Source organism: Phoxinus phoxinus, assembly GCF_949152265.1.
Source record: "Phoxinus phoxinus genome assembly, chromosome: 16".
NCBI lineage: Eukaryota > Metazoa > Chordata > Actinopteri > Cypriniformes > Leuciscidae > Phoxinus > Phoxinus phoxinus.
This window is the reverse complement of record NC_136891.1, coordinates 18363051-18380417: the sequence shown is the minus strand read 5'-3', so window position 1 is coordinate 18380417 and position 17367 is coordinate 18363051. Positions and strand designations below refer to the sequence as shown.

The 17367-nt window shown below is 34.9% G+C and overlaps 1 protein-coding gene across 1 annotated transcript in view; it reads right to left on the bottom strand.

Moving 5' to 3' along the window:
* The window catches only part of LOC307012607 (apolipoprotein B-100-like), a gene marked incomplete at its 5' end in the record, with an annotated part of 74442 nt that overhangs the window by 12335 nt on the left and 44740 nt on the right, over positions 1-17367 (bottom strand). Inside the window, 2 exon segments of the mRNA XM_079639489.1 lie at positions 51-203; positions 875-1019. Coding sequence (XP_079495615.1) covers positions 51-203; positions 875-1019 — 298 coding nt within the window.

Sequence of the window (17367 nt, the reverse complement as noted above, 5' to 3'; positions counted from 1 at the left end):
AAGATTCAACCAGCAGAGGGTATAATAAAAAAGAAAACTATTTGTCTCACCAAACTATTAATGATGGCAAGAGGGCTGGTGTGACTTCTTTGGGTTTTGAAAGCATCACATCCTGACAGGTCCCTAGTGATGGTGACATCAGTGGCAATATCTTCCTTGGTGTTGACCTTGACGTCAGTGGCACAGATTCCATGGACAGTAACCTAGATGAAACAAGGAAATCTAAATCAATGCGAATAAATGTTTACAGGATCAGGATCTTTTACATAACCGATCCTTGCTTACTTTCTGCCAGGAAGTACTGGCAAATATAAAGTCAATGTACTCAACTGATATTCCACTATTATGAGTAATTATTATGTTATTTTTGTTTATTAATTTACTAGGCCATATGGCCAAAAGTTATATAAAACTTATATTTTAATTACAATCTTCGTTTAATTTGATTACTACTAATAAGTAAAGTCAAACTACTCTAAGGTTAAATACAGAGATGGTGTAGTGGGGGTTGGGGGCTCTGTTAGAGAAAGGATATTGTTTAAAAATGAAATATTGTTTTATATACAATTACAATAATGATTATACTAAGCAACTATGCAAAAGCTAGCCTCAACACTTTTCACCAAATCATGAGGGTACTAACATGAGTAACTAAATGTTTCAAACCTGTCATGAGGATATTAATGATGTAGAGGCAATGTAATGGATATTAGGAAATTGTCTCCTATCAGCTAAGTGCTTAAGGCAAGATCACCTTGTATTTTATTATTCCAGATAAGAAGATTGATTGCAAACAAGTTCAACATAACAATAAATGGCAATTAATACCTTTACAGATTAGGACCTTAAGGAAGAAGTAAATATGTTTATGTACCATGTCTTTGCTCTGCTCTTTCTCCATGACAGGCACTATCAGAGCAGAGATGATACCTCTCTTGAAGTTCAGAATGTCGGTTTCATCACCCTCAGGATAGAGTGTCACACCAGTTTCACCCTCAACTACAAACTTCAGTACATTCCTGTTCAAAGAAAATTAATGGTTGTTGAATAACTTCTTGGGTTCCTGGACACATTTAAAATCAATTTTTATTATAGACTGGATAGCATAGCTTAGTTCACAATGCCTCAACAAACACAAACTTTAATTGTTGTTGGGTCCAAAGGCAACTTTAAAATATTTAAAATGTTAGTGTTTGTTAGGGCTGTGTAAACCAGTCTTACAATATAGTTTTAAAGGTAATTTTTATTTTTTTTGTATATTTTAGCTATACTGGCTGTGCTCATTTTAAATATTTGTGAACTTTATTATATGGGTCAGTTTCTCTAAAGCTGGGAAGGTAAACTTAAACATACTTTTCCATGGCAGATTGAAAGGCTTGGGCCTCAGAAGCAGGTGAATAGATGGGCGCCCCATTTGCATCTGTTCCGACCACCTCAGTTAGGGAGCACTCACTCGTCCGGAGCTCAAAGCTGCATGCCACAGGCACATCAATTTCAACCTATGGATGGAAGGGTATAAATGACTTTAAGAGACAAACAAAACAAAAAACAGGCAAGACATATTGAGAAACTGTATAGTTAGATATGATTTCTCAAATTTCTATGTACCTTGCAGGACAATTTGGGGCCATTCATGAGAGGAGAGGTCCCAGTCACCCTGTTTTGGATCTCTGCTTCATACCGATATGTATATTTTTTGTAGATCCTAAATCTTTTAGATACTGTAAATAAAATAAATACAAGGTCAATTAAAAAATGATATATTTGAAACAATAATCACACGCTGATGTGATAAACAATCATATTTTGGTAACACTTTACAATAAGGTTTCCTTTGTTAGCATTAGTTATACAGTACAGTAGTTAACATGAACTAACAATGAACAATAATTCTACAGCATGAATTGTTCATTGTTCATTGTACAGTCTAGAATTAGACTTATTTACTGTTATTTTCAACCTTTACTTATACATATTTAAAATTAAAAGGTGTAGTAACATTAGTAAAATTAGTAAACTGTGAACTAACATGAATAAACAATGAAATATTGTATATTCATTCACAACAAAGATTGTTAAATGTTGTATAGCACAAATATATAGCGCATTGTTAGTTCATGTTAGTTAATACAACAATTGGAAAACGTCTCTGGTTACGTATGTAACCTTAGTTCCCTGAGAGGGAACGAAACGCTGCGTTGCGTTAACGCAGCGGGAGTTCTCTTGATAGGGAACAAGAAATTAATTGAAAAACAAATGTATTGAAAATATGAGTAACACTTTATAAGGTTTTTTTTAATTTGTAATAAACTAATGTTAACAAATTAAAAAAAAAAACTTATAAAGTGTTACTCATATTTTCAATACATTTGGTTTTCAATTAATTTCTTGTTTTCCAATAAAAATGTTTTTTAAAAACTGTGGATTGTTTTGATAGAATGTAAATGTAATATACATTTTGAATAGCCTTTTGCCTATTGGCAGACTTTTCCATTCTTTTTCTTAGAGGTCAAATGATCAGATTATTATTTAAAATATTACTTATTAAATTGTATTTCATATTACATTGTTTTATCTAATCAAGATGAGCAATAAGAAATATGGACTCTGTCATCCTGACTCAAGAACTGTCTGTTGTTGATAAAGAGTACATAGGCCACTTACAATGGTGATCTCATTTATTGAGGGTTCAAAGTAAGTGACAACAACAATTGGTACAGTGAGTCCAACAGGTAAAAGGTCAAGATAAATTATAGGGAACTTTAACATGTGTGAGTCATAGACACCTCGGATACAAATACAAATTAATCAAAGGATTAGAAAGAAAGAAAGAAAGAAAGAAAGAAAGAAAGAAAGAAAGAAAGAAAGAAAGAAAGAAAGAAAGAAAGAAAGAAAGAAAGAAAGAAAGAAAGAAAGAAAGAAAGAAAAATACTTACAGTGACATCCTGGATGAGAATTGGACTCAATTTCTTGCTCTGGCGAAAAAGTCATTGTGTAATTACATTAAACATTACATTATAACATAATGAACATTATAACATAATGAATTTCAATTAAAGCAAATCAAATTTTAAGGTAAATTTAACCATTCAAACAACTTTATAATTGAAAACGTTAATAGCCTTGAAATTATATAAAATGTAAAAAAAAAAAAAAAAAAAAAAAAACAGGATATAGGAGACATAGGATGAAGCAAAATAAATAATGCATGTTTATCTTTTAAACATAACATTATAAGATCATGTATTTCAATTTAAAAAAATCTAATTTTAAGGTGAATTTAACCATTCAAACAACTTTATCATTGAAAACACTAATCGCCTTGAAATGATATAAAATGCAAAAAAAAAAAAGGTTATAGGAGACATAGGATGAAGCAAAATAAATAATGCATGTTTATCTTTTAAAAATAACATTAAAATATCATGTATTTCAATAAAAAAAAACATTTAACCATTCAAACAACTTTATCATTAGAAACGTTAATAGCCTTGAAATTATATAAAATGCAACAACAAAAACAGGATATATGAGACATAGGATGAAGCAAAATAAATAATGCACTCTACCATGCACTTCTTTTAATGCACCAGAATGCAAAGGAACTTTATACTCACGGGCTATGGCATAGGTGCCAAGCATCAGCAATAGGCAGAACTTCATACTCCCCATGCTGGGTCAGACAAAGCTCAGGAGTCCTGAAACTAAAGCGAGTCTTCCTCCAAACAAAGACTGATGGTGATCCCCTGGCGTGCATCTTTTATACTCAGATCTATTCAGTCCACTGTTAATCTAGGGTCCAAAGTTCCATCAGCCAGTGTGGCAGGCCAAAGGCAAAGGCTGTTTCATAAACACCACCCAAGATTTTCCTGTCAGCAATTGAACTGATAGAACTCACTGATTGCATTAGCCAACATCAACCACAGCTTTTAGACCTTGATTGATTTTCTTTTCTTTGTGAAAATCTTGCATTGGCCAAAGGTTGTTGCTTGGTTGGGGGGAACCAGCTTTGTTTCTAAGCTGATTTTCAATTAGCTATGTTTAATCTTTCACAGATTGTATAATTCTAGGGGTGTAACAATATATCGCAAAATACAAAAATGCAACAATATGTATCGTGGATTGTTCACCCAAATTAAAAATGACTGAGTGAGAAAAAAGCATTCAAGTTTTCAGAGTTTTAGTGTCAGTACTACATTAAACTACTATAGGCCTATATAATGTTGAATATAATGTATAATAATGCAATGGGGGAATAGTTGTGGGTCCTGATAATGCCAAGTATCTTTATGTTACCAGTAAAAAGGGGCCTACATTATTTTAAATATATCTAGTTAGTGACAGAGTGCAAGCATATTCGTCTAAAATAATTCTGTATTTTCAGCTTCAGAATCATGAATATTTTTATGCTGGTGTCACTACACTCTAAAAAGTGGTGGGTTGTTTTAACCCAAATTTTAGGTCAAATATGGACAAACCCAAACGTTGGATTAAAAATGCATTATAAAAATTTAACCCAACAGCTGGGTTTGTCCATATTTGACCCAAAATTGGGTTAAAACAACCCAGCATTTTTTAGAGTGTTTCCATATTAGATTTGCGCAAAACTTTAGCGATTTTTTCAAAATGTCGACAAAAAAACTATCGCGAAATGACGCAGTTTCCATTAACCGATGTTATGCGACTAAACATAATTTTTTTCTCTTGCGATAAGTCATTCCAAAAATCATGGCAACGGACGTTGGTTGGTTTATGTATAGGCCTATCCCAGCCACTGCACTAGCCTTATTATTAATCAAATGAGACGTATGTGTGTTATCCAAGCATTAATGGCAAGGAAAGACCCTTATACTTGTGAACGACACAAGGTGTTTCTGGGTGTTTCTCCCTCATATCTGCTTCAAGGTCTTGATTGTGGCATTTCTTTAAGGTTTAGAATCCAGTATTCCTGTAATACTTTTGTCTTTTATGAATTTAATAAAGAACTCTGTCTCATATTCTGCACCACGTCATTAGGTGACCTGTAAATGTGCAAAAACTGTTTCCATTGCAGTTTTGCAAAAAAAAAAAAAATTCCGAATTGCCTGGAAAAGCACCTCATCCGTGCGCAAAAACTTTTTTGCAATAAATGTGAGTTTTTGCTAAATTTACGTGTTTCCATTGGGCGTATTAGCAGTTTGAATTTGAAGGGTAATGGAAACGCAGCTAATATTGTCCTGTGCTTTGGGTTTCCAGGACCAAGTCCAAGCCTATTCATTTTACACCCACAATGTAATATCAAATTTAGCATTTTAATCAACAGTACATTTTGTGTTAACTTTTTATCATATGTCTTGGAGTATCGCAATAATATCGTATCAATGAGTTCAATATCGTGATATGTATTGAATCGTGACATGAGGGTATCGTTACACCCCTAGTAAATACACATGATCAATGTAATCTAAGTGTAAGACTAAATCATAAGCAATAAAAGGGCTAAAGGGCTTTAAAGGGCCTACAACTTAAAGGGCCAACAGCTGTAATTATATTCTTGATATGCTTTTATAAAATACTTACTACATACTAAAATATTAAGGATCTAAACTTTCATTAAAATGTTATTATGGCAAATTCATTACAAATGCCACAAATAATTTAGCCGAATTATTGGAGCAGAAACCCAGATTCAAAACACATATGAGTAGTTAACAAATACCATGCAGTGACATGTGAGTCATGTCCTAATCGTAGTTAGTTTCAAAGAACATGTCCTTTCCCAATTTACAACTCTTATCTTTGAAACCAAGTCAGTGTGCAACAGTTCAGAGAACATTTCAACCATTTAGAACAACTGACGGACTGTGTACGGAATTATATATTCTGAATTATCAACAGTATCATTAGCAAAGATCGGAATAGAAAAGAAAGAAACTACATAAGTCTCAACATAAGTCTCAAATATTTTTTCATGTTACACTTCTGATTATCATAGTTTCAAAATCAGACTGTTGTTGGGGGTTAACTTATGGTTTGTTGACTTATGACGTGAAGAGATAACTTAATCAGAGATAGAAGAGAAGACTAATCAGAGAAGACTCATCAAGATAAGTTACATAATTTATTTCTTGCCACTGTTTTTTTTATTTTTGGGGGGGTTTGCTCACTGGTAGTTGCATAGCCTATATATATATGTATATACTACATATTCATATATATATTCAAACCAGCAAATGATTAAACTGATTAACAGTGTCGAAAGTGACAGATTATCACAAACTGCTCCAAGACACGAAGGTGGAGAATCCAAATGCAGCTTTTTTAAGGGATAATCCAAAGAACAGGTAGGGTCAAACACAGGCTGGCAGTCCGTACAAACAAACACACAAAACAGGCAGGGGTCAGAGGCAAAAGAGTAATCCAGGGAACAGGGCAAGAAATCCAAAAACCAAGAGACATGAAAACCAGGCAAATGCTCAGAATTGCAGTGTGACACTAAAACAAGACTTTGCACGGAATTAATGAGTGTGCATGGTATAAATAGGCTGATACTAACGAGACTCTAAAGAGACACAGGTGAATGCAATCAGTGATGATGAGTCTAGGCAGTGAGTTATGGGAAATGTAGTTTGTGAGGGAGTGAAAATAGTCTGACGTGGAGTGCCCTCTGGTGGCTCTCAAGGGCACTCCAGCTGGTGACCGTTACACAGATACTGTAGATCTAGCAGAATGAGAACTAATTAGGGCCCAAGCACAAATGTCAGTTGCACAAATGTGCAAAACTTTGCACAAATGTCAGAACCCGGCCATCAGGGCCGGACTGAAGCTGGTACCCGGGCGTGGCAGGGGGGCTCGGCAGCGCCCCCTGGAATGGGATTCAAAAACATGTCCATATATCAAACACGCTTGCATGTAATAATATGAAACTCGGTACACATATAGATCTCATCGGGCCGAACAACTTTCGTGCTCTAAGTTTTACGCCAGTCCAACAGGAAGTCAGCTATTATGGGTTGTATGGAAACGCATGTTCTGGCATTTGAAAAACTTCTAGAAAATTCATCCGATGACCACGAAACTCGGTGTGCATGAAGTCAAGACATTGAGGATACTAAATTGCGGACGGATTTTTGATATCTCGAACGGTTTGGCCGTGGCGAGGAAACAAATTTATGGCGAATATTGGAAACAGGAAGTGTGTTATAACATCCTCATACATTAACTGATCTTGATGAAACTTCAGCAGTGTGTTTGTTGTAAGAGGCCGATCACATGGATGTGACTATTGTGAGTCAAAGTTATAGCGCCACCAACTGGTAGCAGGAAGTGTGTCACTTTCAAAATACTTTGAAATCACCCTCTTATTTTTACCGATTTACTTCAAACTTAATCTGTTTAATGTAAACACACGGCAGATGTAGACCTGTGAAAGGATTATTGATATCTTAAATACTGTTGCTATGGCAACGCATCAAACTTTAATATTCTTTTTAAAAGTTTTTGAGACTCTTAGCATGCTTGAAATTGCATGAAACTCGACAGACACTTTACATTTATTGCCTAGTACACTTGTGCAAAGTTTCAGAAACGGGCGTGGTAAGGGGCTCAGTAGCGCCACCTTTAGTCAAAAATGGGGTATTAGTACCTACAGTAACAAAAATCGGTATCTATATTTATCTCCCCGAGCCGGACAACTTTCTAATTTACAGTCATTAGCTCCGACCAACAGGAAGTCAGATATTTTGGTTTGAATGTGTACTTTTTGGAGCATTTTCCCTCTGCCCCTCTGTGTGTGTGTGAGAGGAGGGGGGCTAGTTTAGTTTAACCCTTTCTCTGCTGTGTGCAAATTCTCTGGCACTTTTGGGGCCCTTAAAAAGAGAATGTTCCTTGGTCCCCCAAGGAACATATATTTGGCAAAATATTAGTCAATCTTGAACTTTCTATACATACTCAAAGACTCCTTCTGCTGTTACGTCAGCCAAAAAAGAAGTCCATATATGACCCAAAGAACATATTTTTGGCCAAATAATAGTCAATCTTGAACTTTCTAGACATACTCAAAGACTATATAGCCATATAGATAATCTTAGAGAAGTCCATATTTTGATTAATTGAACGTATTTCTGGCCAAAGGGTCCTTAATTGGTTTTAAAATATAGAAACTTATAGACTCCTTCTGGTGTTAAATCAGCCATAAAGAATTCCATAATTGACCTACTGAACATATTGCGTGTCAAAAAGGATTTTTTTCTGGCCATGGAGTACTCAATGCTTGAACTTTCTATTGATTCTCGCTGACTTCTGATGTTATGTCAGCCATATAAAAGTCCATATTTGACACAAGGAACATAATATCTGGCCAAAAAGTCTTCGATCTTGAACTTTCTATACATACTCATAGACCCCTTGTTGATGCTTCATAAACCATATTCAGTAGTCCATAACTGACCTATTGAACTTATTTCTGGTCAAAGGGCTTTCAAAAGATTTTAAACTATATAGACTTAAAAGTTTTTTTTTAATATTATCCTTCTGATGTTAAATCAGCCATACAGAAGTCCATATTTGAAAAATACTGGAAAAAGAGTACTCGCTATTAAATTGTCCATACATATTGACTCCTGATTTTAAATCAGCAAAGCATTGGTCCATAATTGATGAAATCAAAATATGTCTGCACAAAGGGTGCTCAAAAGTTAACTTTCTAAATATTCATAGACTTCTTATCATACATCAGCTAAACAGGCCAAAGAGTCCTTGAACAATTAACTTTCTATACATAACGACTCCTTCTGCAGCTGTGCAGAAGTCCATATTTTACCTCCTCAATATATTATTGGCCAAAGAGTACTCAAACTTGAAGTTATAGTAGTCCACCCAAGGAACATATTTCTGGCCAAAGAGTCCTGGATCTTAAACTTTCTATACATACTCATAGACTCCTTCTGATGCTTCATAAACCATACAGAAGTCCATACCTGACCTATTGAACTTATTTCTTGTCAAAGGGTCCTCTAAAGGTTTTAAATATAAACTTAGAGACTCCTTCTGATGATAAATAAGCTATACAGAGTTCCCATTTTGACTCTTTTTCCAGTAATATATTCAGTAGGACATGCGTTAGTAGGACATATGTGGTAGGTAGGCTGATTTAACATGAAATGGAGTAAATATAGAAAGTTAATGTTCAAGCATTCTTTGGCCAAAATATATTCAGAGGGTCACATATTTGAAATAACTTTTCATCTACCTGTTAAATTATGTATTGTCAGAAGAATCCATGAGTATTTAGTTAGTTCACTTTTAAGGACCCTTTGGCAAAAAAATATGTTCTATTCACAAGATATGGACATCTATAAGGCTTATGAAGAATCAGAATGAATCCATGAGTATGTATAGAAAGTTCAAGATTGAGGATTATTTGGCCAGAAATATTTCCCTTGGGTCAAATATGGACTTGGGGTGAGACTGTGTTAAATGTAACAGCTAATATAACAGATATAGTTAATGTTCAGGAACTTTTTGGCCAGAACTATGTTCAGTGAGTCAATAAGGGACCTCTGGATATGGCTGATTTATCATCAGAAAGTAAACTATAACTTTATATAGTTTAAAATCATTTGAGGCCCCTTTGACCAGAAATAAGTTAAATTGGCCATGTATGGATATATCTGAAGCATCAGTAGGAGTCTATGAGAATGTAAAGAAAGTTCAATTTTCGAGTACTCTTTGGCCAGAACAATTTTCAGTAACTGCACCCACACACCGGACGCGAATAGCGCGTCAGGCGCGAGTGATTTCAATGTTAAGTCAATGCAAAGACGGGTTACACGCGTTTTACGCGCGTAACGCGTCTTTGCATTGACTTAACATTGAAATCACTCGCGCCTGACGCGCTATTCGCGTCCGGTGTGAACGCACCATAAGTCAAATATGTTTTTTTTGTCAGGCTGATATAACCTCAGAAGAAATAAATCTGAATGTATAGTGTTAATCTATAAGGACTCCTTGGCCAGTAATATTTTCAGTAGGTCAAATATGGAATTCTGTATGGCTGATTTAACATCAGGAGGAGTCTATAAGTTGATACAGTTTGAAACCTTTTGAGGACCCTTTGACCAGAAAAACGTTCAATAGGTCAGATATGGACTTCTATTTAGATGGGCTTATTATGAGGTAGTAGAAGGAGTCTATGATAATTTATAGAGAGCTCCAGATCAAGGATTTTTTTCCAGTAATATGAAGGTCATAAGGTCAAATATGGCCTTCTGACCTCATTATGGCTGATTTATCATCAGGAGGAGCCTATATCTTTATATAGTTTAAAAACCTTTGAGGAATCTTTGGCCAAAAACATGTTAAATCGGTCTAATATAGACTACTGTCTAGCTGATATAAGATCAAGGGAAGTCTGTATAGTATGAAAGTATTTATAGTAAGTTACTGTTCATTGACTCTGGCCACAAATATGTTCATGAGGTCAAATAAGGACTTATGTATTGCTGATTTTTCATCAAAAGTAGTCTATAACTTTATACAGTTTACAATCTTTTGAGGACCCTTTGACCAGAAAGTCGAAGGGTCGAAGGGATTGAGTTCAATAGGTCAGATATGGACTTATGGCTTATGAAGCATCAGAAGGAGTCTATGAGTATGTATAGAAAGTTTAAGATTGAGGACTCTTTAGCCAGAAATATGTCCAGTAGGTCAAATATGTAATTCTGTATGGCTGATTTAACATCAGACGGAGTCTCTAAGTTTATATAGTTTAAAACTTTTTAAGGACCCTTTGACCAGAAATAAGTTCAATCAGTCAAGATATGGACTTCTAAATGGACTTCTATATGACTTATTAAGCATCAGAAGGAGTCTAGGAGTATGTATAGATAGTTCAAGATTGAGGATTATTATGGTCAAATATGGACTTCTGTATGGCTATTATTACATCACAAAGAGTCAATCTTTATGAATAGCAAGTTAATGTTCAGGAACTCTTTGACCAGGAATTTTTCCTGTAAGTCAAAAAGGGTATATGGCCGATTTATTATCAGAAAGAGAGTATAACTTTATATAGTTTACAATCTGTAAAGGCCCCTTTAACCACAAATAACTTCAATATGCCAGATATGGATATCTATTGGACTTATGAAGCATCAGCATGAGTATATATAGAAAGTTCAAGATCCTGGACTCTTTGGCCAGAAATAAGTTTCTTTGGTCAAATATAGACTTCTGTATGGCTGACGCTGAGGAGTTAACGAGTATGTATAGAAAGTTCAATTTTCGAGTACTCTTTGGCCAGAAAAATTTTCAACATGTCAAATATGGACTTTTGTCAGACTGATATAACCTCAGAAGAAATCAATCTGAATGTATAGTGTTAATCTTTGAGGGCTCTTTGAACAGTAATATTTTCAGTAGGTCAAATATGGAATTCTGTATGGCTGATTGAACATCAAAAGGAGTCAATATGTTTAGAAAGAAAGAGTTCAAAGACTCTTTGGGCAAAAATATGTTCAAAAAGGGACCTCGGTATGGCTGATTTAACATCAGGAAGTTTCTATAGTTTGAAACCTTTTGAGGACCCTTTGACCAGAAAAAGGTTCAATTGGTCAGATATGGTCTTCTATTTAGATGGATTTACATTTGGCTTTTGAGGTATTAGAAGGAGTCTATGAGAATGTAAAGACAGCTCCAGATCGAGGAACTTTTTCCAGTAATATAAGGATCAGAAGCTCAAATATGGCTTTCTGACTTCTTTATGGCTGATTCATCATCAGAAGCAGCCTATTCTAACCTACAACTCTATCTTTATATAGTTTAAAAACATTTGAGGAATCTTTGGCAAAAAATATGTTCAATCGGTCTAAAATGAATTTCTGTCTAGCTAATATAACATCGGAGAAGTCTGTATAGTATGAGAAGTATTTATAGTAAGTTAATCTTCATTGACTCTGGCCACAAATATGTTCATTATGTCAAATATGGACTTCTGTATGGCTGATTTTTTATAAAAAGTAGTCTATAACTTTTATATAGTTTAAAAACTTTTGAGGACCCTTTGACCAGAAATAAGGTCAATAGGTCTAATAAGGACCTATTGACCTATTAACTTTCTATATGTATCTATAGAAAGTTCAAGATTGGTCAGAAATATATTCAGGTCAAATATGAAATTCTGTATGGCTGATTTAACATCAGACTTAATTAGTTGATTTAACATCAAATTTAACATTTAACATAGTTGATTTAACATCAACTATACAAAAACCATTTAAGGACCATTTGACCTGCAGATTATAACGCACTACGGAATGAGTTAGTTCTTGAATACATTACAGTTTAACAAAGTGCATAATGCTTATTATTCAATGCACAACGCCTGATCGTATGTGTGATGGAGATATTTGCAATGCAATCTGCTGTTGCATCGCTTATACGGTAAGCGTTGTGCATTAAAGAATAACATATGAGTAATATGCACTTTGTTGCATTGCAATGCTTTCAAGAACTAACTCAATCCGAAGTGCGTTGAAGATATTTGCAATGCAATCTGCTGTTGCACACCGCTTGAACACGAACGATCATGCAATAAATTGCAGATTGACAATAAAAAAAAGTATTACCGCTATGTGTTATTCTTCATGTACAATGTAATATGTTAGGTTCTTTGCACATCGGAATAAGATGTTCTAATGCATTGCAACAGCTGATAAAATTATTTCCCTTCATTAAACAACTGAATCAGTTCTACATTAGTTCTTGAATGAATTGCAAGGCAACAAAGTGCATACTAATTCTTAAATGCACAATGCTTGATCGTATGATCAATGCAATACAACAGCAGATTGCATTGCAAATAGCGTCAACGCACTTCAGATTGAGTTAGTTCTTGAATGCATTGCAATACAACAAAGTGCACATTTCTCATGTTATTCTTCAATGCACAACGCTTGCAGATTGCATTGCAAATATCTCCAACGGACTTTGGATTGAGTTATTACACTTTGGAATGAGTTAGTTCTTGAATGCATTGCAATGCAAAAAAAGTGCATATTACTCAAATGTTATTCTTTAATGCACAACGCTTTGATCATATACGTTCAATGCAATTGCATTGCAAATATCTTCAACGCATTTTGGACTGAGTTAGTTCTTGAATGCATTGCAAGGCACTTTTAGGTGCATGTTACTTTTATTGTTATTCTTCAATGCTCAGCGCTTGATTGTATCTGCAAGTGGTGCAACAGCAGATTGAGTTGTAAATATCTTCAACGCATTTCGGATTGAGTTAGTTATTGAATGCATTGCAATGCAACAAAGTGCATATTACTTATTTGTCATACTTTCAATGCACAACGCTTGATATAAGCAATTCAGTGCAACAGCAGATTGCATTGCAAATATCTTCAATGCAATTCAGATTGAGTTAGTTATTGAATGCATTGCATTGCAACAAAGTACATGCTACTTTTATTGTTATTCTTCAATGCACAACGCTTAATTGTATGTGCAAACGATGCAACAGCAGATTGCATTGCAAATATCATCAACGCAATTCAGATTGAGTTATTTCTTGAATGCATTGCAATGCAACAAAGTGCATATTACTTATTTGTCATACTTTCAACGCACAACGCTTGATATAAGCAATGCAATGCAACAGCAGATTGCATTGCAAATATCTTTAAAGCACTACGGAATAAGTTAGTTCTTGAATGCATTGCAATGCAACAAAAGTGCATATTACTTATTTGTCATACTTTCAATGCACAACGCTTGATATAAGCAATGCAATGCAACAGCAGATTTCAATGCAAATATCTTTAATGTACTTCAGATTGAGTTAGTTCTTGAATGCATTGCAATGCAACAAAAGTGCATATTACTTATTTGTCATACTTCCAATGCACAACGCTTGATCGTATGTGCAATGCAATGCAACAGCAGATTGCATTGCAAATATCTTCAATGCACTTCAGATTGAGTTAGTTCTGAATGCATTACATTGCAACAAAGTACATATTACTCATATGTTATTTTTTAATGCACGCCTGATCGTATGTGCAAGCGATGCAACAGCAGCTTGCATTGCAAAAATCTTTAAAGCACTTCGGAATAAGTTAGTTCTTGAATGCATTGCAATGCAACAAAGTGCATATTACTTATTTGTCATACTTTCAACGCACAACGCTTGATATAAGCATTGCAATGCAACAGCAGATTGCATTGCAAATATCATCAACGCAATTCAGATTGAGTTATTTCTTGAATGCATTGCAATGCAACAAAGTGCATATTACTTATTTGTCATACTTTCAATGCACAACGCTTGATATAAGCAATGCAATGCAACAGCAGATTGCATTGCAAATATCTTTAATGCACTTCAGATTGAGTTAGTTCTTGAATATATTGCAATGCAACAAAAGTCAATATTACTTATTTGTCATACTGTCAATGCACAACGATTGTCGTATGTGCAATGCAATGCAAACGGCAGATTGCATTGCAAATATCTTCAACCCACTTCGGATTGAGTAAGTTCTTGAATGCATTGCAAGCAACAAAGTGCATATTACTTATTCTTCAATGCATAACGTTTGATCGTATGTGCAGTGCATTACAACACCAGACTGACAACAAAGTGCATATTACTTATATGTTATTCTTCATGTACAATGACATTTGTTAGGTTCTTTGCACAACGGGAAAAGGTTTTAATCCTTTGCAACAGCTTGATAAAAAAATTTCACTTCAATAAACCAATGAATAAGTTATTTATATACACTTCGAGATGAGTTAGTCCTTGAATGTATTGCAATGCAAAAAAAAGTGCATATTATATTAGATTATATTTATATTCATATTTATTATGAGCATATATTACTCATATGTTATTCTTATATTCTTATATGTTATTCACTAGCAAGGACCACGCCACAACCACACAGATTTAGGTTTATGGAATGAAGAAGGGTCGAAAAGGATGGGGAAAGAATGTTATGGTTCTCCGTCTGGCTGATCTGGGAGTCTTGTCCAGGGAGACTCAGAGTGGGGGCTTCGTATCGGTAGTAGTAAGCAGAGTTACTTAAAGACCCCCGGATGCAGCCTGTGGAAGTAAAAATGGAGGATGTTAGAGATTGAGAGGGGGGAGGTTGGGAGATTGGGGTCGAGGGTAAGTGGGATGGATGGGATGGGATGAGTTGGAAGGGGAGGGGTGGGTGGAGTCGAGAAACTGAGACGAAAGGTTGGTTCGGTGTATATATACAGACGGGGAACGAGCTGATTAGTTGAGGCGTGGCCTTGCTCCCGAACTTCAGTTAACTTGTTAACTACATTTATTGCACAACGTTTGATCGTAAGCGAAATGCATTACAACAGCAGATTGCATTGCAAATATCTTGTATTGCAAATATACCAATATTTGACCTACTGGATATATTTCTGGCCAAAAAGAACTTGATCTTAATTATTCTATACATAATGACTCCTGTTGGTGTTACTTCAGCCATACAGAGTCCTCAAACTTGAACTTTCTACACATACTGATTGACTTCTTTTGAAGTTACATCAGCCATACAAAAGCACATATTTGATCAACTGAACATATTTCTGGCCAATGGGTCTTCAAAATGTTTTTTTATTATATAAACTCTTACACTCCTTCTGATGTTACGTCAGCCATACAGAAGTCCATATTTGACCTTGTTAACATATTTCTGGCCAGAGAGACCTCGATATTGAACTTTCTATGATTCTCATTGATTACTTCTTATGTTTTAGTCAGTCAGCTTGTATTTGGCTCATTGAAAATATTTCTTGCCAAATGGTCCCCAAAAGGAAGCGTACTATATATTCTCAATGACTCCTTTTTCAATGTTACTTCAGCCATACAATAGACAATTTTTAACCTACTGAATATATTTCTTGCTAAAGAGTCCTCAATATTGAACTTTCTACACATACTGATTGATATAATCTATTGAACATATTTCTGACCAAAGGGCCCTCAAAATGTTTTTTTACTATGTAAACTCATTGACTACTTCTGATGTTATGTCAGCCAGATGGATTTGGCCCAATGAAAATATTTCTGGCAAAATAGTCCCAAAAAGACAACTTACTATAGATTCTTAAGGACTCTTTCTGATTTTGTCAACCAGACAGTTGTCCATAATTGACCTACGAAATATATTTCTAGCCAAAATGTACTTGATCTTGAACATTCCTAACTCTAACCCTAACCCTAACCCATAATGACTAATTTTGATGTTTCCTCAGTACAAGTATGAGTCCTCAAACTTGAACATTCTACACATACTGATTGACTTATTCTGGTTACATCAGCCATTTTTGACCTAATGAACATATTTCTGGCCGAAGTGTCCTCGACTTGGTGTTCATTCTCATTGTCTCCTCCTGATGTATACCTTTTGAATATACTTCTTGCCAAAGAGTCCTTGATCCTGACTTTTCTGTACATACTCATAGACTCCTTCTGATGATTCATCAACCATATGGTAGTCCATATTTGACCAATTGAAGTCAAATATTTGACCTATTGAACATATTTCTGGCCAGAGTCCATGAACATTAACTCACAATACATACAGACTGACTTCTCATAATGTTATATCAGGAAGACAGTAGGATCTCAAATGGATTTAAATTATATAAATTTAGAGACTCCTTCTTATGTTAAATCAGCCATACAGAAGTCCATATTTGACCCATGGAATATATTTTTGGCCAAATAATACTCAATCTTGAAATTTCTAGACATACTCAAACACTCCTTCTAATGTTACGTCAGCCAAAAAAGAAGTCTATATTTGACAAAAGGAACATATTTTTGGCCAAATAATAGTAAATCTTGAACTTTTTATACATACTCAAAGACTCCTTCTGATGTTCTGTCAGCCAAAAAATAAGTCCATATTTGACCCAACGAACATATTTTTGGCCAAATAATAGTCAATCTTGAGCTTTCTTTACATACTCAAAGACTCTTTCTGATGCTTTCATAAGCCATATAGGTGTTCTTAGAGAAGTCCAAATCTGACCAATTGAACTAATTTCTGGTCAAAGGGTCTTCAAATGGATTTAAACATATACATTTAGAGACTCCTTATGATGTTAAATCAGACATACAGAGGGCCCTTTTTGAAATACTGAACATGTTTCCGGCCAAAGATTCCATAAAGATTAACTTATACATTCAGATTGATTTGGCCAAACAAACTTTCTATTTAAAGACTCCTTCTGATGTTACGTCAGCCAAAAAAGAAGTCCATATTTCACCCAAGGAACATCCATCCATCCATCCATCCATCCATCTTCTTCCGCTTATCTGGGGCCGGGTCGCGGGGGCAGCAGTCTAAGCAG